General features: G+C 42.5%; 1 protein-coding gene across 2 annotated transcripts; it reads right to left on the minus strand.

Moving 5' to 3' along the window:
• Positions 1–26,971, minus strand: TINAG (tubulointerstitial nephritis antigen). Of its 2 annotated transcripts, none has more exons than XM_028722613.2 (11): positions 26,517–26,971; positions 22,607–22,670; positions 20,491–20,570; positions 18,208–18,326; positions 17,000–17,123; positions 14,952–15,102; positions 6,242–6,419; positions 5,518–5,563; positions 4,798–4,921; positions 2,019–2,064; positions 1–282 (listed from the first exon to the last, which is right to left on the minus strand). In XM_028722613.2, exons 1-11 carry the CDS (start codon positions 26,845–26,847, stop codon positions 166–168), a joined length of 1,380 nt encoding a protein of 459 aa, XP_028578446.2. In that variant the 5' UTR covers positions 26,848–26,971; the 3' UTR covers positions 1–165. The 2 variants fall into 2 exon arrangements, with proteins under 2 accessions (XP_028578446.2, XP_028578444.2); XM_028722611.2 differs by having other exon boundaries at positions 18,208–18,322; positions 20,481–20,570.
• Positions 26,972–27,317: the final 346 nt, after the last annotated feature.

Genomic DNA, 27,317 nt, shown 5'->3' on the forward strand with positions numbered 1-27,317 from the left:
TGGATGTACAGCCATGTTTTAATTCACACAGAAATGCAGTACGTTTAAGTGAAGGTAAAACAGTCACACAAATAAAACATAAGGATGCACAAAGACATTATAGATGGTACATTCTGGGTATATAAAAAGCTTTTGGAGTGTAATAATGATATAAATGAAAATCAACTAAAGGTGACACTTAGTAGCTATAATCAGCTTTTCAATATCACATTCGTTTTCTCCACGTAAAATCCTGAAATAGCCATTTTCTCCCCAGGAGCTCCCCCAGGAATTTGCAGCAATCTACAGGAGGGGAAAGAAATAACTTTTTATTACTGTGAATGGCCAGATCGTAGTGAAGCAGGGATGTAGTGAAAGGAGAAAAGGAGTCATATCGCCAGTGGCAATAATAGTACTGTCCTCTACCAAAAGGTCTGCCACTTGCCCCCATATCTTATAAAGAACTACTTTATATGGAGTGAAACTTGTAGTATATGTAGTATATCTAGCCTATTAGCATACACTGACAGCACCCAGACATTACAAGAGTAAACTGTACTTTTTGAGAATTCTAAGGAAAAACCATCTTCCGCAGAAACTGCTGCTTGCCTTCTATCACTGTGCCATTGAGAGCGTGCTCACTTATGGCTTATGTGTGTGGTACGGAAGCTGTACTACCCAGGACAGGATGGGGTTGTGCAGAGTTGTTAAGGCAGCAGAGAGCATTGTTGGCTGCCCACTCTCCACCTTAGAGCAGATTTATGCCACAAGGTGCCATAGGAAGGCACTGGACATAGTAAAAGATCCATCGCATCCTGGTCACTGTCTCTTCGAGCTCCTGCCGTCGGGACGGAGATACAGGACGATGAAGACAAGAACGAGCCGTCTTAAGAACAGCTTCTTCTCCAGAGCGATCTCGGCCCTGAATGGAAAGCCTGGACTTTGAAAGTCATCTAATCTTCCTTGCTGTATTATACTGTATTGTTTTAATTAGTGTTTTAATTAGTGTCCAATGGGGCTGTCAATGGTTATTTTGAGCTGGGGAATGGCTGGAAGAAGGGCTTAAGCAGCTTCTCTCTATCCAATCCAACTTGCAGTCTTTCCTGGCTAACCTCCAACACACACACACACCCTGAACTCTCTTTGACATGTGGTAGTCTAAGGCTGTGTACACACTGCATCCAGTGCACTCCCACAGCTGGTTTGGGAAGCAGTTCGCTTACAATGTTATCCATATCTATCCTGTTGCTTTTTGAGAAAGGTATTACGAGGCATCCTGTTTATGCTGGCTAAGGGAATTGATATTATTAAAAAACACTGATGTTTTAGACCTTGAAGGTCATGACAATAGGTATGTTTGGCATGCATATTTGTGGTATGAGAAGGTTAAAGCAGCTGATCTCTTAGTTTGCCATATCTCAAACCGGAATCAGGCCAGTGGCCCATCTAGTCCAGCATCCTGTTCTCACAGTGGTCCACCAGATGCCTGTGAGATTAGAGCACAAGAATTCTCTCCCTTCTTGTGGTTTACAGCAATTGGTATTCAGAAGCATTTGTGCCTCCAGCTGTAGAGGAAGAATTTAGGCCTTGTGACTAGCAGCCATTGATAGTCACTGGAAACAGTCAGCAGAACTTTCACTCATTCTGCCACCAAACATTGCTATACTAATATAAGGTGAGAAAGCAGAAGGAAAACCACAACATTTTGCTAGGAACAACTGGCATTATGGGCAACCTAACCACAATGTGAGCCCCCAGTTTTGGTAGCCATGGAAGATCACATGGACTTGATGCAACCAATGAATGTGAAACAGTAAAATGGGAGGAGGGAAAGACAAATTTAGATAATTTACATGAGCAAAGAAGGCTATGGCCCCAATCTAGAGAAAGATAGTCATGCTCGAGTAAGTTCCACTGAAAGGGATGGTTAGTTAATTTGCAAGTTGACCCATTCATTTTCAGTGGGACTTAAGCACAAGCAACTTTTTCTGGTTGGGGTCCTCTGCCTTTGCTCTATCTTACTGCCCAAGTACACTTACCCAGAATTTCTGCTTTTGTCCATCTGCATCTGGCAGGGCACCCCACCTATCCAAAGAGATGGCATTCATCAGACATGCTATATATTTTCTCTCTACCTCCCCCGTACATCAGGGTGGGGGTGATGAAATAATCAAAGGAGGAGCTTTTGACTGTGTACACCTTTGCATACAAGCTTTGAAGCACTGCAGTTTGGTGTTTTCTAAATCACTTTTGAGTGGGATGCGGGTGGCGCTGTGGGTAAAACCTCAGTGCCTAGGACTTGCCGATCGTATGGTCGGCGGTTCGAATCCCCGCGGCGGGGTGAGCTCCCGTCTTTCGGTCCCAGCTCCTGCCCACCTAGCAGTTTGAAAGCACCCTTAAGTGCAAGTAGATAAAATAGATAAATAGGTACCGCTTTATATAGCGGGAAGGTAAACGGCGTTCCGTGTGCTGCGCTGGTGCCGGCTCACCAGAGCAGCTATGTCACGCTGGCCACGTGACCCGGAAGTGTCTACGGACAGCGCTGGCTCCCGGCCTCTTAAGTGAGATGAGCACACAACCCTAGAGTCTGACAAGACTGGCCCGTACAGGCAGGGGTACTTTTACCTTTACCTTTAAATCACTTTTGCAGACATCATTTTGCAACTGTCTACACCTGCACACTATGCAGGCAGCATGAGAAGCTGTTGAAACACAGTCATCTGTACACACAGAAGGTGTGTCTAGCACAGATTAGTTTCTTTGCTCCCTCCCCTTTCAACACCCACTGACACTCCTTTTAAAGAAAAGTTGTCCAGAAGACTGCCAACCCAAGAGAAGGCACTCTCAGTTTCCACAAGTACTTCAGAATGCATTGCAGAATTATAGCAAAAGACACTTTAGAAACACCAAAGCCAACAATATGAAGACTACAATGTGTGAACTCTGGCCCAAAAATGTGTCTCCACAAGGCAGAGAAGGCACTTTACTGCTGTCTGTGTCTGTATACACCCTTTGATATGTTTTTTTTTTAAATGGTGAGCAATCAATATAAATCATAACAGAAGAGTGAATCTGAAAGTATATTGCTCATTGCTATGCTGATGAGAAGTGTATTTTCAGTGTCAACATGGAAATTGCAGGCAATGTTAGAGCTTAGACTTCTTGTCAGTGAAATAGCTTCTTATTTTCTTTAATGGGCTTTCTTCTGTGGGGAAGTTGCCAGCTCACTGAACCAAAGTTAAACAGAACGAGAGTAAGTAAATGTGAAGACATTTCCCCTGAGTTTCTGCCCTCTGCATGTCTATTTCAGTTCCAAAGCTACCCATTCCTTGGCTCGGGATAAAATTAGCAGAACTGGGACTACAGACCTTTACAGATACTGATTAGACTACAGAATGGATTATCACCAGCATCTAACTATAAAGGAGCAACTGTTAGGGGAACAAAGGATTAAATAACCAGCTATGCAGGTATCTTGGTACCTTCTGCTGTCATTGACCAGATGAATCCCTCTTGAAATTGGTTGCATGAAGAGTTCCAGTTCAATAGACTCCATAATTTCAGCAAAGCTCAGTTTCCTGATTTTCCTGACTACAGTGTCCATAGCAGCCAGTTTGTGACAATCCCCTTTAGAAAATCTAGTTTCACTAAGGACCAGACTTAGATGCTTGCTCAGTTATGTAAAACACTAGCAACCTCGCAGCCACATCCAAGCAGCATCTGTGCAACTCCATCACAAACCACCGTGGGCTTCAGAAGGGATGGAGGGTGACCAGAGTGGCCTGGCCTCCAACAATCTTATCCCAAGATGTGTTGGGATAACTCCCCCTAGTGTTGGAACAAGTTGGCACCAGAGAAATAGTGGCAAGAAAGTTGTGGGAATTCATAAAAACTACCAGGGAGGCAAGGCATGGCTGTGAAGTTCTTGCCCTCACAGAAGATGCTGTTTTAGCTGCTGTAGCAGCACAAAGCCTCTCTTGGCCTTCTGGCAGCTAAAAAAGACAGAGAAGACAATTTCTTGGGAAGCTGATACCCACTCATACATAAGATCATGAAACATCACTTATTAAAGTGCAAGTGTGTAGAAACTTAAGGCGCTGGAAATGTATTTTAATTGCAAGCTTGTAGCGTTAACGATCCACTCAGTGATCCGTAAACCTCCACTTCTACCGCATATCAATAATGGCGAGAAGCAATTACTTTTAAAGTAGAGTTTTATACATTTAATTTATTCACTGGAAGACTCTCAAGTCCTAAGAGTAAGCATCAACCAGGGCAATAGAAGTTGTTGTGCAAAACAATGGAAAGGAGGAGATGTTGAAGAATCATAACCGCACCTTACATTTAAAGCTCTCTTATAGCCCTTTAACAGTTGCGGCTTCCCCCAAAGAATGCTAGGAACCGTAGCATGTTAAGGATGCTGAGAGTGGTTAGGAAACCCCTCACAGAACTACAATACCTAGCACCCTTAAAAACTACAATTCCCATGATTTTGGGGGGAACGTCATAGCTATTAAAGTAGCATAAGAGTAAAAACTAATTTAAAATATTTTAAAAATAAGTGCTTTCAATATATGGTGTGGATGTAGCCTATGTCTATGCTCAGCCACTGTGTCCACTTTATGGGCTATAGCTCCGAAGCAGAAAGGGAAGCAAAACAAGGTGTGTATATTATATTTCCCGCCCCTGTGTTTCAGAAGCCGAAATGACTTCAACTATAAGTCTGCCATTTAGTGTCCATGGTCCCATGCGGCAGGATACTCTTCCAGCAGAGGTTCAGCAGGGATCCATGCTGCTCAGCTTTCAGACATCACTTACCCAACAATCTTGACAGAATGGGTTCTCCTGTGATTCTCATGTTGCAGCTGCCCACCTGTCCTCCAAATGTGCTTATAGATCCCGCTCTTGTAAAGGAAGAAATCACGATACACGTGCATGACAGCTGGATTTAAAAAAGGAACCAGCAAGCAAAGTCAATGTTCATTTTCCTTATTCTTCCAATTTTACCTATGGCTCGTCACTGACAGGTCATAGATTAACAAGGAACCCAGCTTACGTCCAAAGTATGAAACATAAGCAAATAAGGTAAGTGTAAAACATTGGTGTAAGTGGAAGCAAAGCAGTTCTGTCTTCCCATTCCTGCTGTTTCCTGCAGCTTCTTTCATTTCTCCATTTCCTAGCCTCTCCAGATAGGGTCAAGAAAGATGCCTTTTCTGAAATCCTGGTTGACAGCTGCCAATCAGTGTAGACAATGAGTTTGACGGACCAACGACCTGACTGTCTGAGACACCTTCCTATGTTCCTAAGGACCAGGGGAAGGAAGACAACATGTGCAGGGAAGACATTGCCATTATAGTACCAGAGCCCTCCCTCTAAACAGAGGTAAGCAGCCCTATCAGTGATACAGACATCTGTTTGATGCTTGGTGTGACGTGTGGTGTTGGCACAAAGGACCTTACACAGTGCTTGCTTTTATGTGTGGGCAGGATGCAATAATTTGGTTTTGGTTTTGCAATCAAGAGCATTTGTTTTCTTTACCTTGCACTGGCCCGTTCTCCTTAATTTCTTTCATTATGTCCGTCTCCTAAAAGTGGAGGGAAGAGACATATACTATTTTTGCATATATTTTCCCACATTTAACATTTCAGAATGAGTTGGATATAAAGCTTTTACAACGGGCTGAATTTAACTATTGTGATAAATGGTCTGATCTTCCGGCTGCACAGGCTAATGTGAATGACTAGCTACCACTTAATGCTTTTTCAATTTCCATGCTTATTGGTGCATTAGTAAATTTGTAAGTGCCTCAACTGTTGTTTCAAACTAAAGATTTTATCTCTAGAATTTCATTGGGTTTTGTTTATTGTCTTGTTTTAAAGGTAATTTATCTGAATGCTTCCTCTCAGGGGACACAAAGTTTACTTTCACAGTGATGATATAATAAAAAACTTTTATCCAGTGCTGTAAAGTTTTGAAAGAACTTTCACATATATTATAGCAGTCCTGTAATGCAGTAATGCATTTTATTATCATATATCTGTTTTTAACTTTATGGTTCATTCCATAGTTCAAGAAAGGCACCAGACACCTAGTGGAATCTAGACACATATAAAAACCACTTTGAAAACACTTTTATTTTTAAAAAAAGCGTTTTAAAAAATACATTGAATTTTCCATGGCTCACCATCGCCATCTAGTGTCACATTGTATATTGCACTTAAAACGTTTTATTTGCAGCTGAGTCCCTGTTGTCTGCACTTACCTGTGAGGAGATTCTGTAGGGAGAACCGCACTGATAAATGCGGTTGGATGGTTCTAAGGCATTTGGACATGGTCGCGTAGCCTGCCTTTTCCCAGCAGCATCAGCCACACTTGAAACCCCACAAGCAGCCGGGTCAGATTGATTCCAGAATAATGGGTAGCAAGCATGAGACACCAGCCTATTGGGATCAGACGACACATTATTATTTTTTATTATTATTTTTCAATTCTGTGTTTTAATTTTTAATTCCTCTTGAACCTACCAGAGCCAAATTTTGGGAGTTCATGGGGAGAGGGGGAAATCCCCTGTTGCACAAGTAGAAATCCTTGCACAGGGTTTGGGTTGATGGGAGTCGTTAGTTGAATCCTGCCCATAGTTTGGAAGCAATTGCTTTGGAGTAATGATGGAGAATCTATGACCCTTCAGATGTTTTTGTGCTATAACTAACATCATCCCTGACTGTTGGCCATATTGGCTATGGCAAAGGAGAGTTGAAGGGCAACATCTAAAGGGTCTAAGGATGTGTGAATGTGCCATCATGTGACTGCACCTTAGTCCACTTGCACTTCTATCCACCATTTTCCATTCCACTGCAATTGGCTTATTTTGCACAGGTCTTCCTGAAGGAGCGTCTCCACCTCCATCGTTCTGCCTGGACACTGAGGTCCAGCGCTGAGGGCCTTCTGGCGGTTCCCTCACTGCGAGAAGCCAAGTTACAGGGAACCAGGCAGAGGGCCTTCTCGGTAGTGGCACCTGCCCTGTGGAACACCCTCCCACCAGTGTGGTGTAGTGGTTAAGAGCGGTGTACTCGTAATCTGGTGAACTGGGTTTACTTCCCCGCTCCTCCACATGCAGCTGCTGGGTGACCTTGGACCAGTCACACTTCTCTGAAGTCTCTCAGCCCCGCTCACCTCACAGAGTGTTTGTTGTGGGGGAGGAAGGGAAAGGAGATTGTTAGCCGCTTTGAGACTCCTTCGGGTAGTGATAAAGCAGGATATCAAATCCAAACTCCTCCTCCTCCTCCAGATGTCAAAGAGAAAAACAACTACCAGACTTTTAGAAGACATTTGAAGGCAGCCCTCTTTAGGGAAGCTTTTAATGTTTAACAGACTACTGTATTTTAATACTTTGTTGGAAGCCGCCCAGAGTGACTGGGGAACCCAGCCAGATGGGCGGGGTATAAATAATAAATTCTATTCTATTCTATTTTGTCATCCGCCGATACAGAAACGTATGTTTTTAAAAACATATATCGAGGCAACGATAGATGCACATATCTCAGCCATCAACCATTTACAAATATTCCCTGTGTGTTGCCTTTCCAGAGGGGAAGCCCCATTGCAGCAAAACCAACAAAGAGCCTTGTGGCACAATAAAGACAGAGTTAACAAAGTAGATATGAAGTAATGGTGATGAACTGCTGATAGCTCGGTCAGTAGAGCATGAGACTCTTAATCTCAGGGTTGTGGGTTTGAGACCCACATTGGGCAAAAGATTCCTGCATTGCAGTGAACTGGACTTGATGGTCCTTGTGGTCCCTTCCAACTCTACAATTCTGAGTGGCAATAAATAAATAAATAAATGTTACATGGAAAAAAAAATACGAGGCACTACACTTCTGTAAAACAAGAAAATCCTTAATAAAAAATATTTTAAATAAATAAATAAATAAATAAATAAATAAATAAATAAATAAATAGAAATCCAGGTAAGTAGGGTTAGGATTATTCCCACCTTGGTCAATCAGACGCTTTTATTTTTCACCATCTTGATTTTACAATTCCGTATATACTCATCAGCCTGTTTTGTTCCCCTCCGTGAGTCATCCAGGAAGGACCACTTAGCATCCTGTTGACATTTTGCTCTGAATTCCCACATTATATTAAACATTTTGTAAGCATGCTCTGTTGCCCCTTAATCACTTAGAAGTCCATTTTATGGCAAAATAATATATATATATATAAAGTTATGTGTGCGCATCTGCTGAAGTAATGCTTAAGGTCATTTATGTGTTAAATGCTTGTAGGAAACATGGTTTTGTATTTAATTCTTTTTTGTGTCAATTAATTTCTGCCATGTGAAAAGAGCAGTAAAGAATAATTTGTTCCATTGGTTTTCAAATGCGCTGTAGAAAAGAGATATAGGCTGCCTCTAGCAATAATGAACAACAAATTATACACATTCAAGGTCAATATAGACTTTTACTGAATAAAGTCTGATTGATTTGGAAAGTTCTTTCCTTCGCTTCCTTCCTGCTCACGCACAGGAACACATCAGGCATGGAAAGGGAAACCTATGCACACTTCCTATTGGGTATGGATGAATCCAGATGTTGTTGGACTCCAACTCTCCTTGGCCCCAGCCAGCATGGCAAATGGTCAGGGATCTAATGGGACGTGTAGCAGTAGCGTAGCATTGGTTGCCAGCACACAGCTGTACTTAGGTAGCACCAGGTGCTGAAATGTTGTATCCCTAACAATTTTGCACCTGGAGCAATCACCCCTGTGTCCCCCGCACTACACCACTGACTTGTGGTCCAACTGGTCTCCCATCCCTGCCAGAGTGGCATGCAACATCCTCACAAACAGGCTGTTTGTAATATGAACAGCCTACTTGCAGCAGATGACACCAGTGGATGCTACTAAGAACTATGAGATGAACACATGAGACTCCCATTGCCGCTGGTAATGGCAGGTGTGCTGTAATGCTGTTTGAGGTGGTGGTGAGTTTAAAGATTCAGTTGGAGCCTGTGGGCATCTATTACTGGACATACACCTCTTTGATCTTCCTTATATTGGTTTACAGGGTTTTTTTAAGCCAAGCAGCCTCCTGGCAATTCAGGTTTATTCTGTATATCCTTTTGCTACAGCTGGATCTTTCTTTTTCATTTGACACATGGACAGACTGTGCATCATTTTATTTCTATGCAAGGCATTTGTGTGTTAATTCCTTGGCATGTCATTGACGATAAAGGGTGAATGAGTGTGGGGTGGGGAGAGCAAAAGGCGGCAGAAAAGATTAAAGTGCCAAAGGCAGGGTAGAAGATGCCCGGTGCAAAGCAGGAGGAGGGAGGCTCATCTATTATTTTAGAGTTGCTGAAGAATACCTGCATAATACATTACATCAAATAATAAGGCACGCTAAGGACATTTGATCCATTCAGGGCAAAAGAAGATTGTCAAATAGTGTGCCAAATCATTTTCTGTATTATGGCTTTCATCTAGTTAATTCGATTTAGAAATGCAGCTCGGACTGGAAGGCAAGTTATTGAATTCAAAAAAAGACCAGAATCAGGCTGAAAAGATTGCATTCATCTGGGTCCTATTCAGAGAAGACCCACTGAAATTAATGGACTGAAGTTAACCATGCCCATTATACTCTGAGTAGCTCTAACTTTGTATACAACCTGGAGCCTCATGAGTCAAGCTCAGTCTGATGACCGTCATCCATCTAGACACTGGTCTTGCACGATACTTTCATAGCCGCACCTGATTTAGGTCCAAAACCTCTAATAACAAAATACTACCCTGCAACAAAAAAAGCAGAGACATCACCTTGCCAACAAAGGCCCAGAACAGACATTAAGAAAGGTCAATTACTGATTCTTCTTTTCCAGGATTTGAGATCTCTTCTAAGGCTTCCAGGGTACTTCTAAAAGACTTTAAAGTATTAGTCAGCACAACTGTTCAGTTAGAAAAGCAGTATGCTTGAACTGCTCATTCTGTGCAGAAGTTCTCAATGACTGGAAGTCATTGAAAATAATGCTAGACAAGGTAGCATAGAAGGGGTGGAGAAAAAGAGCTCCATGTTGTGGCTTATCCACTCATTAAAATTGTACTTGTTTATACCGTTCCTCAAAAGAGCTCGGGGTGGCACACATGGTTCTCTGCCCCTTCCCCCTATGCATTTTATCCTCACAATAACCCTGTGTGGTAGGTTAGGCTAAGAGACAATGACTAGCACAAAGTCATCCATTGAGCTTCCTCAAGAATGTGGCATTGTACTCTTCTTCTCCCAGGTCCTAGTTTATTAACTCTCCCCGCTACACCACATGGGCTGTGACCAAAATTCAGCAGAGATCTATAGGATCAACAGGTATCTTAGAGTCCACCTTACATGCTGAATGAATGGTGCAGGGCGTGGAAAATGCTCTCATAAGAAGCCATTGTAGGTGCATCCATGTTGTGTTAAGCAGTGTTAAGCAGTCTGCATCTCAGCAGGTTTACTGCCTTCTAAATCAGGTGGAGAACCTGTGGCCCTCAAGGTGTTACTCTCCAATTCCCATCAGCTCCAGCCAGCATGGTCAATGGTAAGTGATGATGGGAGCTGTAGTCCATCAACATCTCTAGGGCCCCAGGTTAGCCATCCCTGTTCTAATTGGAGGCCCTTTGTCTCTCTCAACAGGCAGTTCTTGTCCAGGTCCCCATCCACGTCCCTGCTACTGAAACAGGAGAATAATGAGCTGTTGGGTGCCTTAAATCTAAACCATGGAGAGATGCCTTCCATTTAGTAGGATGGGCCTTCCAAAATGCTCAGCTCAACAGTGGTCCACTAGCTATGGTAATGTCCTAAGGTGCCAGATGGGACACCACTCTGACTTCTTAAGCGTGTAAACTCTGCAGCCAAATCTGTACCTGCAGGATGGCAGACTTACAGCATAATCTTATACATATCTATTCAGAAGCAAGTCCCATTGAAGTCAATGAGGCTTATTCCCTTCCAGGTTTATTGGTATAGGATACCCACAACAGTTAATTAAATATTGATATAGGGAGCTGCTTAGAGATGTTTAAATTTGTGTGAGAGCCTATTACATTTTCTTAAGAGCCTTGTCAAATCAATTTAGAAAGTTAGCATCCCACTGGCATAGAATAACTACAGTTAGTGCAATACTGACAAATGAGTCTTGCATCAGTCACATTTAAGTAAATAGGATGTTTAAACCGCAGTGAACAAGCAGGTAAAATTTTAGGTTTCTCCAGTGAAAGGGAGTCCTAATTTTCATCTCTGAGATCTGTCACATCGCCACAACATGCATAATTAGTAGTGCTCATGAGGTTTTGTTACCAACACAGGATTACTTTACATTTAAATCCTACAAAAGCGACAACATTTCCCCCTCGAGATAAAAATAATGGGGCAGGGAGAACGGCCTAACATGCTTCTTCTTTTAAAATGCACTTTCCTTCTAAATATTCTTTTAAGCATTCTGACAAATTTCTAAAGGAGAATTATAGGGGGTTACTTAACTCAGTAGGTAGAATTATTTTCTGCTCTGAAGGACTGGTGGGAGGAAGGAATGGTAGAAGGAAGAGGTCTGGTAGTGAAGCTAGAGAGGGGAAATTTAGAAGGTGCTTTTAATTACAAATGGAATATGGCACTTGCTTTAAAGTTCCTTAGTTCAGGGATGGTCAACGTGGTGCCCTCCCAGCGTTGCCGGGTTCCAGCTTCCATCGCACTGGCCTTGTTGTCTGGGGCTGCTGGTTGCTGGTGTCCAATAAGATCTGGAGGGCACCATGTTGATTTGGAGGAAACACTGCAGCATGTGCCTAAATCTGTAGAACTCTGGGAGTAACCGAATGCTCAGCACATGTCCCTTAATTTGCTCAGACGCAGAACCACTTGCACAGACTTGTAGTACACGACACATGATTCTACACATCTGTTTGGGGGCTGCTGAATGCAGGCTTCCACACCCATTCCACTTTCTACTAGTTGGTGTCTTGCCCTGCTATACCTGTGTATAGAGTGCAGTCTCTGAATCTTGCAGCATTATTATAGTTGGGTGGAAGCGAGAAAATAAGAGAAGTAGAGTTGCCGGAGCTATGAGGGCCTAAAGAGAGGATCTGCTGGGCAGATGAGCTGTCTTTAAGAGAGGCCATGCCAGCTTCTTCCCTCCTCAAGTGCTATAATGGCAAGTGATGATTTGTATGTTCAGAAACATCCACTGCAGACTGAGCTTTCATACTCTCATTTTCTCACTTTCGGTGACTACGATCCACTCATATTGAGCTGTGAGTGAGCAAAGAACTTGCGCTTACGCAAATCCTTTATTTAAGAAAACCGGCAACACCCTTTTGGCTGTCATTTCGGGCTCATTAGGGAACAAGGAAGGCGTAGAATGAATGTTATTTGAGCTCTTACTTAGCCATCTTTAAGGATTTCAGGTCCTGATCTGCGCCATCTACAGTGACTGACAGCAGCCCTACAGGGTTTAGATGAGGGTCTCTCCTACTCCTGCCTGGAGGGACCAGGGATTGTACCTGGAGCTTCTGTGTACAAAGGAGATGCTCTGCCACTGAGCTATGGCTCTTCCCTTTAAGAGACTAGGGTGTGTCTTAGGAACATGAGAAGTTCATTACTGCACTGTGGTGCTGCCTCCAGAATGGAGATGCATAACCTCAAACTTGAAGGGAGCAAGCCTGGGCAGAGAGGTAGGCTGAGAGGTGACAGACGCACCTAAGGTAAAGAAGTCTCCATGGTAGGCCCTGAGGGAACCATCACACCCTTCATTCCAAAAAGAATATGCTACAGGTAAAAGTCACTTTCGTGTGACATGCTGGTTTTGATGTATGAATCAGCAATGAGCCATTTATGAAACAATACATGTCTACACAGAAGTAAGTCTTGCTGAGGTCAACTGGGCTTTCTCCCAATTAGGTAAGTGTAGGATGCACTTAATCAGGGCATTATGTTTCACTGAACCTCACAGGGCTTACTTCTGAATGGGGGCGGGGTATATAGGATTGTGCTTTAAGTTGCTAAGATAACAAAGAATCCAGTGGCATCTAAATAACTAACAAATTTATTCTGACAAAGCTTTTGTGGACTAGGGTATACATTGTTTAACAGCAGCAGCAGCAACAACAACAACAACAGCAACAACACGCTCATCTGACTGGGTTGCCCCAGCCACTCTGGGTGGCTTCCAACAAAAATACAGGAAAAACAAAACAACAAACATTAAAAGCTTCGCAATGGGGAACATGCAGGTGAAATGATTTTGTGGAAATATGGAAGGTGTTTGTAGAATTTGTACTGTTAAAATGAAAAGGGTGGTGGAGTGTACATTTTTGTTCTTATTTATTTATGATCCTTACTTTGTCAAAATAAAATCGTCATCTAATAAAAAGAGAGAGAGAGAAGAGAGAGAGCGCACTATGCTTGTCAGCTGTGATTATAAGTCATTTTATTTCTAAGTCGATGAGCCTATGTCTTGGACAGGCATATGTCATATGGAATGATTTGGATGTATCATTTTGAACATTTTGGAACTGTTTTTGAAGAAGTTGAAGTTAGTAAAGCTTTGAACAACAACAACAACAACAACAATAAAAAAGCTTCCTGAAATAGGGCTGTCTTCAGATGGTTACAAACAGAGAGAGAGAGAGAGAGAGAGAGAGAGAGAGAGAGAGAGAGAGAGAAAGAAAGAAAGGGAGAGTTGCTGTGTTTAACTCTTCAACATCTGTCAGGAGGGCATTCCACAAGGCAGGTGTGTCTACTGAAAAGGCCTTCTGCCTGGCTGCCTGTAGCTTCCGTTCTCGCCATGAGGGAGCTGCCAAAAGGCCCTCAGTGTTAGACTGCTGTAGCTGACATATCCAATGAATCACAGAATCATAGAGTTGAGGTAAACTCTAGTAAATGAAAATGTATGTTGTAATATATTTGCTTGCCTTTAAGGTGCTACAGACCTCACTGTTGTTTCAGCAACTTACAGTACAATCAGGACTGCCCCACCCATGAGGCAAGGTGAGGCAAACACTTTGGGCAGCAGGATCTACCGAGGCAGCAGATCCAGCCACCAAGGAATACATCACTTGCTGCCACTGCTGGCTGCAGAGCACTACTTGCCTAACCAGAAGTTGTTTTTGTTGCAACAGGCCAGTACAACTTCCCCTCTGGATTTAGCTACCACATTCAAATAAACAGACCCTGACAATCAAGGAATTGTTGGTCAAATGTCAAATCTGATACAAAATTAGTTTTGAAATTTGCTTATGACAGTTATTAGAGAGCTTGATGACCATGACACGTCCCAGGAATCAATCCTATTATATTTGCACCAGTCCTATTTCTAAGGTGGCGTCAGTATTATAGCGTTCATCTTTGTAACAATCTAAGGAGGTTGCTACTTTTTAAATGTTACAGATGGCGCACTGTAACTGGTCCAAGAAACTGTGGGTGGATCTAAACACAGAAATTTCCCCCCTATAAATATGTCAGAAATTAGATCGTTTTAACAAAAGGGGAAAAATCTCTATGGAAAATCACGTTTTAAAATTTCCTGCTCTCTGGCGCCATCTGGTGTTGCATGTTTATAGCACATTCAAATCGCTGGTTCTTTACTAATGTAGCTGGGTCCTAAGGCCATCCTTGAGTCAATGAGGGAAGTCATATTTGCACTCACATCTCCTGCGTACACTCTTTTGCATATGAATGGCATGGCTTAAGTATATGAATACATTAACATTGCACTCTCTGGACAATAGATCTGCAATTCATATGGCACTTCTCATTGATACTGAGAAAATTATTGGGAAATCTTATCAGGTTTGCACTTATGCTTTGCATAAATTTAAAATATGTCAGTTTGGTGACTTTGTTTTTGTTTTGCTTCAGGATGTTCACATATATAAGTTGCTTTTCTTAAACATTATTGCTGTTGATTATTTTAAGCTCTAAAAGCACAGTAAGTAAATGATTTATTTACCCATATTTTTTGAGGTAAGACCAAGCCCCATTTATGCTTCCTCCTCTGCATCCAAGCTGGTTTCTGGTGTCACAAGAGATCAAATTTTGAGGGGAAAGGTTGTCTGTGAAACGGCCTTTGGACCCAATTGCTATTCTGTCTGCCGCAACACCTGTTTTATGGGAAAGAGTTGGATTACTAAGTAATCTATATTGTTTGGACGGTTAGAATTTTCTCCGTGCCAGACATAATAAATCTGTGTCACAGAATATATATGGAACCACAGAGTGCCCTTTAATTCTAGCAAATTGCTATGAGGGAATGCCCTCAACTTTAAGGTTTCACATTCCCACACAATTGGAGATGCACTTCCTAGGACTTTGATAGGTTGCATCTTCAAATGTGGCCAGCTGGAAGGGAAGTTGAGAAACTCAAGATGCCCCAATTTGCTTGCCTACAGGGTATATCCTACCTAAAGCGTACCTGAGAGGTCCCTTTATGGCTTGGGACCTGGGATTTCTTCCCACACAAACGTGTGCATCCACTTCTGAGAGTGACCCTTAGGAACACAGGAAGCTGCTCCATATCTAGTCGGACAATTGGTCCGTCTAGCTCAGATTTCCCCACATTAACCTGCAGCCACATTCCAGGGTTTCAGATAGGAGGCATTCCCAGGCCTACCTGGAGATGCCAGGGATTGAAACTGGGACCTTCTGTTTACAAAGCAGATGCTCTACCACTGAGCTATGACCTTTCTCCTTCTCTGTGTCCCACCACTGCCAGAGTTTCCACTGGTGACTTTGTGGGAGAAGCCCTTCTCTAGGTTAGTACCCAGGTTGTTTTGGATGGTGACTGGAGCCAAAGAGCAGACTCCAGTGCTGGTATTCCACTCCCATAACAACCTTTGATCCAGCAGATTCCTCCACTAATGGAAGAGGAGATGGGATTGCCCCCAATTCCGCCCTTCGTCCTGGAGGCCCCCCGAGCCAACTTCCATGGTGTTGTGGAGGGTCTGGGACAATTTGTGTGTGTGTGTGTGTGTGTGTGTGTGTGAGAGAGAGAGAGAGAGAGAGAGAGAGAGGTATAGGAGGCACTAGAGGGAAGATGAAATGGTCAACACTCCTCTCTCTTCCTCCCATATTGCCAGAGCCATCTGCTGGTTCAAAAGCCATGAAGCAAGCGGAATGATGGATTCCACCCAGAGCATCCTGCCACTCCTTCCTGCTGCCAGAGGGCAACTAATCATAGCTACAGATAGGTTTTTCCTAGAGAAATAGATGGGAAGGAAAAGCAGACAACTCCAGTGCATGGTTGGTCCCCAGCCAATGGCTAGGGCCAAGCTGCTCTTCCACTTTCTGGTGCTGATGAGGGAAAGAGACCTCTGAGCATCTTTTCATCAAATTCTATCTTCCCACCCCCACCGATTTCTATATTGCTATGTTATCCAAATCAACCATGCATTAGTTCATTGGTTTGCAAAAATCCACAACTTCCTGTAGATCAGAAGAGTAGTCCATTCTCTTCCAACAAGGGTCACATGTATCCACAGAGCCTTTCCCTGGCACCCACAGGGTTCCCCCCTCCACACTGAAATTAGGCTTGAAAGAAGTATCCTACTTTCTAAAGGGTTGACTGACCCCTGTCTTATACTGAACTCTTGCATGGGCGCCTGTGTACACAGAGAGTTCCCATCTAAGGAGGATGCCTGGCTGCATATGATAGACATGCTGTTTACTCTATTGATGTGGTTAGGGAAGATTGCATTTGCATGTTACTCTGCACCCCAAAGTCCAGTCTGGGTCTGTCTTTTATTCCAGCTTACGATCCACCTCCCCATTTAAGGGGCATTAGAGGGGAGGCAATAAATAAGAGAAGGATAATCCCAAAGGGAAAAAGACTACCCTAAACAGATAAAATAGTAAACCCTTTTGAAACTTTTGGAAAAGTAAAGAGATGCACAAACCTTCTCTAGCAAGCAGTGAACTACTAACTGAAATATTCTATTGCAAGCATGAGCAGCCTCTCTCCTACGTTTAGGGTGCAAGAAAAAGAGGGGAGGGACACATTACTTGCAGTTGAAAAGGCCCAGGATGCTGCACAGTTTCTCTGATCCAGTGGGTCATGAATCCACCCAGGCCATTCATACGAGGCCACAAAAAATTCGGGGAAATCTGTTTCTGTGATCAGGTTTTCCTACAAGAAACCCAAGGCATTTGACTGGATAACTATATTCAAACATACATATTATGACCAATAGTGACTCCCGAGGGTTTCAGATGGCAGGATCTCCCAGACCAACCTAGAGATGCTGGGGATTGTACCTGGGGACCTTCTGCATTCAAAGGAGATGCTTTGCCACTGAGCCACAGCCTTTCCCCATTTGACCCCATATGGGTGGATTTCTAAGGACCACTTTTCCCAAGTGTTATATGTTTTCTAATTGTTACATGTTATTTCAGGCTAATGCTATTCTAGGCTGCATCAACAGAAGTCCAGTGTCAGATCAAAGGAAGTCATAGGACCACCCTTTTCTGCCTTGGACATACCACACCTGGAATATTGTGTCCAGTTCTGGGTGCCACCATTTAAGGACATTGACAAGCTGTGCAGAGGAGGGCAACTGAAATGGTCAAGGGTCTGGAAACCAAGCCTTATGAGGAATGGTTGGGGGAGTTTGGGATGCTTAGCCTAGAAAAGAGGAGATTTGGTAGACAACTTCAGATATCTAAAGGGCTGTCACATGGAAGATGGAGCAAGCTTGTTTTCTTCTGTAGTGCAGGGTATGATCTGAACAAATGGATTCAGGTTACAAGAAAGGAGATTCTGACTAAACATCAGGAAAAACTTTCTGATGGAAAGAGTTGTTCGACAATAGAACAGACCTTCCCTCAGAAGGTGGTGGACTCTCCTTCCTTGGAGGTTTCTAAGCAGAGGTTGGGTGGTCATCTGTCATGGATGCTTTAGTTGAGATTCCTGCATTGCAGGAGGTTGGACCAGATGATCCTTGGGGTTCTTTCCAATTCTATAGTTTTATGATTCTGTGATTCTTTGTGCTAATCTGAGTGAGCAGCTTTCCATCAGAGGAAGATTTCATTTTCACATATAAGAGAATCACGCTTTTCACCTGGTTAGCCAATTGCCTGTGCTTGACACATTCTCTCAGTGTCATGCCCAGGATGATGGACAAATCCATTTGAAGCATAGCTTGAGGATAACTGTGGGGAAAGGCTCCATTGAAGTTTGCTGTTTGAGGAGAGGAGAGAAAATGAAAACCTACCGTGACTTGTCTTGTGTCCAGCAGGGCAGCAGATGGGGGAAACGTGCCAAGACGATAATAGAAACCTTCTTTCAAACTCATTCCCCAGAACTGGCTGTAGTTCTTAGCTTTCCAGCTGCCTCAGTGATAAAAAAAATAAAAAAATAGTGTGTTAGTCATGCATGTTTAGCTCTATGGGCAGTTCATCATAGATGTTGCCATTTTAAAAAAGTTTTGAATGAAGCCTTCATAAGATTTTCCTCCATAGGAAACGATCTTCCACTGATGTGGGAAACGGTAGCATTTAAACTTGCCATTCAAGGTCTGCATTCGTGCAATAAAAAGGAATACATTGCCCATTCCTTTTAAGATAATATTTTGATAATTCTGGGCAATTTCCCTCCTTTCAACATAAATATGGTATTCCCGAGTTTCATCATTCACACAAATTCACATCATTCAGTGCACTATCATACTACAGTATAGCTTAGTCATATTGCTTATCAGCTAATACTATGCGCAAAATTGCAGTGAGTTAATCACAGAAGATAGAGCTTTGCTATAGATATGCACAACCACAAGATTTATTTCTGTGCATCCGGTCTCAAGATTTATCACTCAGATTTTATCTTGGTTTCTTTCACATTTGTTTGTTTGTTTAAAATGTCCCCCTTGCATCCACCATAGGTATTCTTTTCCCTGTAGTGTTGAAATGCCTGATCCATATGTGGTGATATCCAAGGCTAGTCATATTCACAGAAGACCTATTGAAATCAATGGGTTTCAATGGTCTACTCTACAGCTAACACTAGGCATCACCCACAGCAAACCCATTTCCAGGAACCATGATGATTTAGACTTCCAAGATCATGTTTATCACATGAACCTTTGCTGACACAAAAATGGTGGTGGAACGGTGATCATGGTAATCTCACCTACAGTTGAAATGCAAGGGGTCGTCTTTTGCTGCAACAGTACTTACACATACACACATACATAGTGTGAGACACACACATCCCTTTTTTGTCTTATCTACTGGGAGAGGGTGGCACTGTGGTCTAAAGCACCAACCCTCTTGGGGTTGCCCATTGGAAGGTCAGCAGTTCGAGTCAGTGTAATGGTGGTGAGCTCCCATTGCTCTGTCCCAGCTCCTACCAACCTAGCAGTTCGAAAGCACACCAATGCAAGTAGATAAATAGGTACCACTGCAGCGGGAAGGTAAACAGAGTTTTTGTGTGCTCTGGTATTCATCACGGTGTCCCATTGTACCAGAAGTGGTTTAGAAGTGGTTTGTACCACATGACCTGGAAAGCTTTATGTGGACAAACGCTATCTCCCTCAACCTGAAGTGAGATGAGCGCCACACCCCATAGTCGCCTTTGACTGGACTTAACCATCCAGGGGTCCTCCTATCTTAAGAAATAGGATCCAATTTACTGAGGGTTTCACCTGGCGACTGCTCAAGAACATTACTTAAAATGCCCCACTAACAAACACAGTCATTTTACATTAACAAATGTTATTATGGGACAGGGTCTACTTTATGCATGGCTATCCTCCTGTAGTGTGTGTGTGTGATCATGGATACAAACATACATTTTTGGAGCAGGGGGAGTTATTACAAAGTGAAACCAGGGTTTCAATTTAGTCACCTTTTAATTGTGACATTTCTGCTGCTTGTGATGTATAGACCTGCCAGGCCCAGGCAGCAAGATATGGGAATAGCAGCAGAAAGTAATACTGTTTCTGCATTTTGTCTCCCATGGGATCAGTTAAGATGAAAAAATCTTGGTGACATTTTGCTGTATCTTAGTGCACTTTGCTGTATCAAGGATGCTCTGCACAGAGCAGAAATCCTTAGTGGATTAAGTGGCCTATATGTTCAATATAAAGAGTCATCAAATCATCAAGTTATAAAAATCAATGCGCTCCTTCTTGAAAATGGAAACTAACTTCATGGGGGCACTCAGCATTCAATTTGTGTGTGTGAAGCTGTTACTCTCGATATCGAAATCGTCGGGGGAATAATGTTCGAAGCTTCGGAGAGAGGTTGCTTCTCTATGCTGTGTAGAGGAATAGCTGCATAGAGTTATTTCAAAAGAAGAAAATCACATATCTTGCGCTGTGCTCACAGAGGAGGTGTAATAACAAATGCATACACACACACCTGTGAGCATGGTGCTTGGGGGGAAAAAGATATCAAGGCAATTGCGTAAGGCTCAAGTGATCTTTTTCTCTGTCAATAAAATGGGAGCTATTTCCATCTTAGTGCTGCAGAACAGGACTTTTCTCACCCATAGTTACCATCGTTGATTTGCTTAATTAAGTTGGGCTGCACGAGGCACGTTTCTTCTAGGCAGTTCCACTTGCTGCTCATGCATTTGCTGAAAGGAATAAAAGGAGAGAGTTAGACTTACATAGGAAAAGTTTGTGGAGAATAATTACAAACACATAGTACGTTGTCCTGAAACAATGATCTTATAATCCTCTTTTCATCTCTCCCTCTCTGTGTGTGTATCTGGTGAAGAACATTTGGGCTTCTGTCATATATTCCTTCTTTGTTTTATCTGCTTGGTGACAGGTTTTTTTTTATCAATAATCAAGATTAGTGGGTATTCAGTAACCCTTGTGGGCCCCACAAAAGAATGGGTTCTTCTAAATCTAGTTTATGATTTACAGTTGTCCCCCAGAATATAGCTGTTCTTTGGAACAGATCCCTGCCCTATCTCAGAAAAATCTTCCACACCACGTTCATCCAAGCTTCTTAATGTGGTCTGAACCCACCAAGCCTCTTGAGCTTGCTGAAGCAGTTCAAATCCGCACGAAGGGGTGAGCTCCTGTTGCTTTGTCTCAGCTCCTGCCAATCTAACAGTTTGAAAGCATACCAGCAGGAGTAGATAAATAGGTACCACTGTGGCAGGAAGATATACAGTGTTTCTGTGAGCTCCGGCTTCTGTCATGGTGTCCTGAAAGTGGAGATGAGTACCACACCCCATAGTCAAATTTGACTGGACCTAACCGTCCAGGGGTCCTTTACCTTTTTCGCGTTTGTGACAATGTCCTTAAAGTGAAGAATCATAAACTGTCACATGCCTGCAGACCTGTTCCCCAGATAGAAATGGAATTCATTCTAGGGTTGTACATTCTGCTTTCCAGACCATTCACAGTCCAAATGCTGCTGCAGAATTGTTAGGATGGATTTGGGATTGGAATCTGGCCAAGACCAGCAGCTGGGTCCTCAGATACAACAGACCATTTTATCTAATCAAGAAATTAGTCATGTTAGTGCTTTGCTCTCTCTGGAATGCATGCAGTCATGCATTGAAAATTGCCCAATTAATATCCATTTGAAAGAGAGGTTAATGGGCTTGTTAATGCATTCAAAATAAGGTGTAGATGGCTCTCTCTCTTTCTCTCAATCCCTCCCTCTGTCCGTCCTGTATTGCTTGGCAAATGCTGTGGGATTTTAGTTTAAATATGCTTCTGCTGCCTCAGTCTGCAATCCTAAACCCACTTGCCTGGTAATAAGCCCCCACTGAACTCAATAGGACTTACTTCTACATAGACATGGATAGGCTCACCCTGTTAGTTGCCCTAACTTAAGATGTAATCAAGAATTACATTTAAAAGGCAGGGAGGAGACAATATTTCAGTTCTCTTTCTTTTTTACTCCTCTTCAATCACATTGATCTGTATAAGGTCAATGACTAAGAACTAAGCAAGCTTTTAATTATGGATTTTAATGCACCAGCAGCTTTTCTGACAGAGATTCCAGCATTCTTTTCCCTTTCAAAAGAAACCCCCACACCATCTAAATTCCTTAGCTGAATTTGAAAGGGCAACTGGAGCCTGGGATCTCCTACTTCACAGTCTCTAATTAATAAATTTGGTGAATCACCTATCAGCCAAACAACATGGGTGCAATAATAACCAACTCCTATTTCAAATAGTCTCAGTATCTATAGGTAAAGGTAAAGGGACCCCTGATCATCAGATCCAGTCATGGCCGACTCTGGGGTTGCGGCGCTCATCTCGCTTTATTGGCCGAGGAAGCCGGCGTACAGCTTCTGGGTCATGTGGCCAGCATGACTAAGCCGCTTCTGGCAAACCAGAGCAGCACATGGAAACACCGTTTATCTTCCCGCTGGTGCGCTACCTAGTTATCTACTTGCACTTTGACGTGCTTTCGAACTGCTAGGTTGGCAGGACTCAGTATCTATACAGCGACTTAAAATGCATGAAGTGTTTCACATCCATTATCTTGTTGGAATCCTTGCCACATATTCTGTCTATATTGCAGGTGGGAGATGAATGGGTTGCCTAAAACCAGCTAGTGAGTTTGTGAGATAGACAAGATCTGAGCTGGTTTCTTAAGGCTGATCTCAAGAGTGAAGACGTTTCATTTGTTTCTCTCAATTACCAGGAATTGCAGTTGTCTTGAATTGTTGCTCCTTCTTCATAGTACCGGCCACCTTTGAAGCATCCTGCCAATGCAGTACATAGAAAAAAGGAGGCCATAATTAGCCAAATGCCAGCGAGGTAATTGATTGTACATAATTTGCCTAAAGACAGAGGATAGCATTCTGTCCCACCGCCCAGTTTCTGCCAAGTAGACATTTTAATTTTCTGCATCAGTGAACTCGATGAATAAGCGAATCATGCCCGTACAAATTGAGAAAAGATTTCATTATATATTCTTGTAATGCTGTTTACATATCCCTCTGCTTCCAGCATAATTATTCACATTCCTAAAAAGGTTTAATGATCATTCTTTTGTTTCCCCTGTCTGAAAAATTTATGCTGTGTACTCACTTTAAGCAGAGTACACAAGCATCATTAGATTCATATAAACATGGGATGAAACATGCATTTTCCTGTCAGCTAATTCTGAACACAGTATAGTTGAAAAACTAATGGGTCTGGAAGGTCTCCAAAAAAGAAAGAAAAAGAAGTCATGAATATTAGGCAAAACCCTACTAAAGATAATTGTGTGATACAGTCCTGTTGAGAGCAACAGACTTACGCTAGTCACAACTAACATCCTCTATTTAATGTGTAGGCCAATCCTGTGCATGTTTACTCAGGAGCAAGTCTGCTTGATAGGGCTTATTCCCAGTGGCATATCTCTGATATTTCAGAATCATCTTCTCTAACTCTGTGGCCACTTTTGGAAGTAATGCTAAGCCAAACCAGGGCTTGGCTTGGCATTAACACACAAATACACAGGTTCCTGAGGAGAGGATCATGGCCATTTTGCTCCTCCCTGGTCTTTTTATAGTTCAGCTTGGTGCATCAGCTAAGCCACTGAGCTACAGACCTTCTCACATGTAACCATGTTTACCCCAACTCCCATGTTTACCCCAAAACATGTTTCTACCACTCTTCCGTTGTTCCCCCATGTTTTCATTTTAGGTTGTAAGCTCATCAGGGCAGGGACCTGTCCTCTTGTATTCTCTAAAGTACCATATACAACCAATAGACACTGAATCAATAGAACTGCAGAGACTTGCAGCTTTAGATAATATTTATGAATTGAGGCCACTAATAGTTAATAAGGTGCCTCCAATCCACCAGGCGAAAAAATTATACAGACCTTTTTTGTGATCAGGAGACAATCACCCCTCTCTTTTCTAAGTAGGAGATAGATTTAGTATTATTTTTCAGTTCATAGAGGCAGAAATAGATGATAGATAGATAGATGATAGATAGATAGATGATAGATAGATGATGATAGATAGGTGATAGATAGATGATAGATAGATAGATGATAGATAGATAGATAGATAGATAGATAGATAGATAGATAGATGATAGATGATAGATGATAGATGATAGATGATAGATGATAGATGATAGATGATAGATGATAGATAGATAGATAGATGATTGATAGATGATAGATAGATAGATAGATAGATAGATAGATGATAGATGATAGATGATAGATGATAGATAGATAGATAGATAGATAGATAGATAGATAGATGATAGATAGATAGATGATAGAGATAGATAGATGATGATAGATAGATAGATAGATAGATAGATGATAGATAGATAGATAGATAGATGATATATAGATAGATAGATGATAGATAGATAGATAGATAGATAGATAGATAGATAGATGTTTGTATCTGTAACAGGCTTTAATGGGCTGATGTGCACAGCTCACTGCGGCAAAGAGAATGCTGCCTGAGGTGGGAAGATGCCAAGTGTCTTTCTCTTCCTCCAGCTTCCTGGAGGAACAAGCCTCACTGAATTCCACTCTTAACAGGCGCTTCACAGAAAGTCCTTCTGATCTGCGCTGCCTCAAATGAGGGAGCCTCTGTCATCATTAGCAGAGAATAGATATTCTCCTCCATGGGGTTTCCTTGGCAAATACAGCTCCACGCCAGGCTATCAGCTGGAAGAATTGTTTGCCGGCAATTTAACTGAAAGGAGCCAACTTGCTATTGGTACTCAGCAGAGATTCTCTTTTCTTTCAGAGATGTGTGGAAATTGGAGGGCGAGAGCGGAGCCCTGTCCCTTTCAGCATTTCCTTTTCATGCTTTTCTGCTGGAACTAGAGCCAGGTTAGTGCTTGCATTATTTCCGTGGATAGCCTTGCTTAATTCAGGGCTAGTGATGTTGTTGGACTCCAACGTCCATCGGCCTCAGCCAGCGTGGTCAATTGTCAGGGATAATGGGAGTTGTAGTCCAGCAATACCAAGAGGGACATCAGTTCCCCCTCTCCCAACCTAGTTGGCAATGGATTCCATGAAGAACACATGCAATATCAGAAATTTGTAGACCTTTGGTCCCATGTGTAATCCATGTTCTGGTGATACTCTTGCTACTATAGTCCTTAATATTATTTGAGTCTGGTTTGGTTTGGAGTAGGAGAGGAGAAGCAGTTGGTGTAAAATTGGTATAGCTCTCTTAAAGTCTACCAGTGATTTGGGGCCTTAGCTCAGTGGTAGAACATCGGCTTTGCATGCAGAAGGTCACAGGTTCAATTCCAAGCATCTCCAGATATCTGAAATCCTTGGAGCGATTCTGCTAGTCATTGTAAAAAAAAAAAGGTGAAGGTAACGGACCCCTGGATGGTTAAGTCCAGTCAAAGGTGACTATGGGGTTGTGGCGCTCATCTTGCTTTCAGGCCGAGGGAGCCGGTGTTTGTCCACAGACAGCTTTCTGGGTCATGTGACCCATGACTAAACCCCTTCTGGGGCAATGGAACACCATGACGGAAGCCAGAGTGCATGGAAACGCTGTTTACCTTCCCGCCACAGCGGTACCTATTTACCTACTTGCACTGGTGTGCTTTCGAACTGCTAGGTTGGCAGGAGCTGGGACAGGGCAATGTGAGCTCACCGGTTGTGAGGATTCGAACCCCCGACCTTCTGATCAGCAAGCCCAAGAGGCTCAGTGGTTTAGCCCACAGCACCACCCGCGTCAGTGTATGCAGTATGCAGTGTGTGCAGTACTTAACTTGATGGACCAATGGCCTGACTGACAGCTTCCTACATTGTTGTTCCCATGAATTACACAAGGCTTTTAGAATCTAGAAGCAGAAACACCAGGTCCAGAACCGAAAAGACAAATGGGGAAAAAAAAGGAGGATCAGATTCCATCTAAATAGGAGCAAAGCCACTTGTTTGTTGCTGCTTTGCTGTACATTCCTGTCTATAGATCTAGAGCCCTGACTCATCTTCAGAGATGAGACGGGGAATCCAGATTTGCCAGGGAGGTTTTCCTTATTAGATCTCAGAGGATGCCTTTAAATATTTTTTTCTGAAACAGGTATCGACTTTCCAAACATTATTTGAATTCATCTTCAAATCTATGACTAACTGAAGTCCATTGATTTCAACTGGTCTAATCTGAGTAGAGCTTATGTTAGCCTCTATGATTACAGGTGGTAAAAGCATAACATAATTTTGCGTGCTAAATTACTTTACGGTATCTGTCACAGCGCAGTGTGTGAAATCTAAGAGCATGTTTTGTTCATAACTTCCGATGAAATTTGAGAAATGTCATTTGCGATACATTTTGATTTCTATTAAAATATGTTTAAAATGAGCAATGCTACCACATGTATTGCTTAATTTTGCAAGTTCACAGATTCTATCTGTGGGGAAAGTTCTTAGCTCAGTCATAGAGTGTCTGCTTTTGATGCAGAAGGTCCCAGATTCCATCTCTGTCATCTCCAAGTAGAGGACACACCTCCTAACTTGCCAATAACAGTTTCTAAAAAAATAAATAACGTTGTAGCATTTGGCCAGTATACATTCAGGGGGACACATAGGTTTTACGCCAAATGCAGCTGGAGATATATTCAACACTCACCCGCTAGCACTGATGAAGCTGTAATAGGGTGGCCCCGGCAAACAGTCCAGAAATCAGGGCAGCAGTCTACAGAGCCAGGAGGGCCTGAGGAACAGAAAGCATCACAGTAGCATGTGGCATTCCTGGCATAGTACAGAAAGGTGCAGCCATCATCTCTACCTGGACAGCAGCCTCGTAGCCTACAGTAACTCCCCCCAGATAGCGTCCTTTTGGCTCTGTTTTCCGTCGAATGGTCTTTCAGCAGAATATTATTCTTGGAGGCATATAATCTGTCCATGCAAAGCATGACTGCAAAGCAGCAAAAAACAAAAAGGCAGGTATAGATCTCCATTCTGGGGTGTTTGTTTCCCAATGGTAGATTTTCTAGGTCTCGCTGAGCAGGACTCTTTCAGAATGGTTCTCTACCAAGTGTGCAGGTCAAAACAAAGCAAAAAAAATAAATGCTCATGATTCGAGCAAGAAGTCCAAACAGAAGCTTGGAAAATAATGTTCTCTGTGATGTGGAAAACATTTGGACTTTAACCATTAGTCAGAGATGTTATAAAATGCCCTGTTTACACAAGATTTTTACACAAGCCGCTGAGTATCACATAAATACTGGACACAAGGTCCGAAGAAATAAACAGAAATCCTTTCAGATAATTGGAACGATAAACAACTGGGCACATCAATAGAGCTGAGCTGTAAAATACTTTTCTAGAAAGCTACATCTGATCTCACCATTGTTATGTATAAAGTATCTTTGATAGTTTATGGGTCTATCTCTGGCAAGATTAAATGCTGCACTGATGCCATCACATC

The sequence above is a fragment of the Podarcis muralis genome, chromosome 3 (assembly GCF_964188315.1).
Source record: "Podarcis muralis chromosome 3, rPodMur119.hap1.1, whole genome shotgun sequence".
NCBI lineage: Eukaryota > Metazoa > Chordata > Lepidosauria > Squamata > Lacertidae > Podarcis > Podarcis muralis.